The 1,966-nt window shown below is 43.8% G+C and overlaps 1 protein-coding gene across 1 annotated transcript; it reads right to left on the minus strand.

The window, feature by feature from the left end:
- Positions 1–267: 267 nt before the first annotated feature.
- Positions 268–1,762, minus strand: LAJ45_02453 (uncharacterized protein; the record flags this gene model as incomplete). Its single annotated transcript, XM_046112044.1, has 7 exons — positions 268–313; positions 376–507; positions 565–713; positions 896–1,157; positions 1,214–1,270; positions 1,340–1,641; positions 1,694–1,762. 7 exons carry the CDS (start codon positions 1,760–1,762, stop codon positions 268–270), a joined length of 1,017 nt encoding a protein of 338 aa, XP_045974944.1.
- Between the last annotated feature and the right edge of the window lie 204 nt (positions 1,763–1,966).

The following is a 1,966-nucleotide window of genomic DNA, read 5'->3' on the forward strand; positions in this document are numbered from 1 at the left end:
GCTTTGTGGGCACACTGATTGTCGGAATCGCCCACAAAGATTCCTTGGTAGCGTAAACGCGTTATCTCGATCAATCTAGCATTGTGCATATGCGGGAGCCTCAGTAGCAGGCTCACACATTTTAGATTTCAGAACTAGCCCTAAATTTAAACAACTTCACCCTTGCGCGGAAAGTTGTCCGGAGCATCGGAAATACACTTCACAAAAGAAATTTACCATATCCATATCAATAGATACATGCATTGTATCCCCAGCAATGTTTCGGCATTACTTCGATAATGCCGGAGTATCGGCAAACAATTGTTGGCTCATCCTTTCTCGTGTGTTAGTGAGGGTTGATCAAGCTCGAAAAGATATAGGATTCATGTTACGTACCCATCGGGATATCTTCCACCGGGGAGATTGTCTACGATCCTGCTCGCATCACGAATCTCTTCTATTTCTTCTGGGGTCAGAGTTACATGAACAGCCGCCATGTTCTCTTCCAGGTATTTTATCTTTGTGGTTCTAGCCCTAATTGTCAGCGATTTTTTCTATGGATATAAAGAATATATATATGCGTACCCAGGAATAGGAATGATATCATCACCCTGCGCAAGTAACCAGGCAAGAGTTGTCTGCCCAGCGGTAATTCCCTTTTTCTTTCCGACTTCAGTTATTCTATCAACGAGTTCCAAAATCTTTGGAAAGTTCTCTGGAGAGAAACGAGGAATCTACACTCGAGATGTTAGCGGGCAAAATCACAACGTGAAATCCTGAGTGAAGCATGAGTAGAGAAGTAATTACGCAAAATTGACCTCATAAAGGCTATGATGACACCCGAATCGTAGCTCGAGAAATAAAGTGCAAATAGAGATAAATGGGTCATAGTATTCGTTTTTGAGAGCTCTCTCACCTGTTTTCTGAAATCATCATCTTCAAGGTCATCGAAGCTTCTATAAGCTCCAGTCAAAATCCCCCGCCCCAGAGGGCTATAGGCAACCACAGTGACGCCCAACTCGCGGCAGGCTTGCAAAAGACCAACTTCTTCGCTCTGTGCGTCAAGGAAAAAAGGCGAATATTCAACCTGAACCGCAGCAATTGGATGAACAGCATAAGCTCTGCGCAGCGTATCGGCACTGCATTCGGAAATACCAATCTGTCCGACTTTCCCTTCTCTATAATAAAGACATAAGCATGCATACTCTTACTATAGGGGGTATCGTATACATACTTAACAAGCTCGGCCATTGCTCTAATTGTCACTTCAATGGGAACTTTTGGATCCACACTGCAGGCACAAAAAAATTAACAAATACTGCTGTAAAACGTGTAATACGATTCGAAAGTCATTACTAACCGATGAACATAGAGAAGATCAATTGTCTCGACACCAAGTCTCTTCAAAGAACTTTCGCAACGCTCCTTAACAAATTCTGGATCGCCTCGAACACCCTCAATGCCGCCAGAAAACGCGAACTTTGTTGCCAAAAAGATCTCATCTCTTTTTCCGGTACGCTTGAACCACTTTCCAAGCAATTCCTCGGAGTCACGGTATACATCGGCAGTGTCCCAGTTTGTTGCACCAATCTTAAGAGCGTGGTCCAAAACCTCGAAACGCTCTTCATCAGATTTCACGGCACCGTAGAAAGCGCTAAGGCCCTTTGTGAGGTCAGTAAAGGATCCAAGTTAAAGGTGAAGGTGCGATTATTACCATTGTGCCGAACCCGATAGCGGGCACCTGAGGGCCATTCTTACCCATTCGTCTAGTTGGAATTGCCATTGTAGTGTGTTTTTTTGAGGCCTGTAAAGAGTCTTCGATGTTGTTTGGGATATTCTATCTTGTGATGATTGCGATTGAATGTAAATACCGGAAGGAAGACGTCGAATTTATACTCTTAAGGTGGAGTAGAGTAGTTCGCCATGGTGATGACATTTGGAGATATCGGGGGTTACAAAGCTTTGATGAGACGGACTGAATCCAACC

This window comes from Morchella importuna, assembly GCF_003444635.1.
Source record: "Morchella importuna strain M04M26 chromosome Unknown Morimp01GS004, whole genome shotgun sequence".
NCBI lineage: Eukaryota > Fungi > Ascomycota > Pezizomycetes > Pezizales > Morchellaceae > Morchella > Morchella importuna.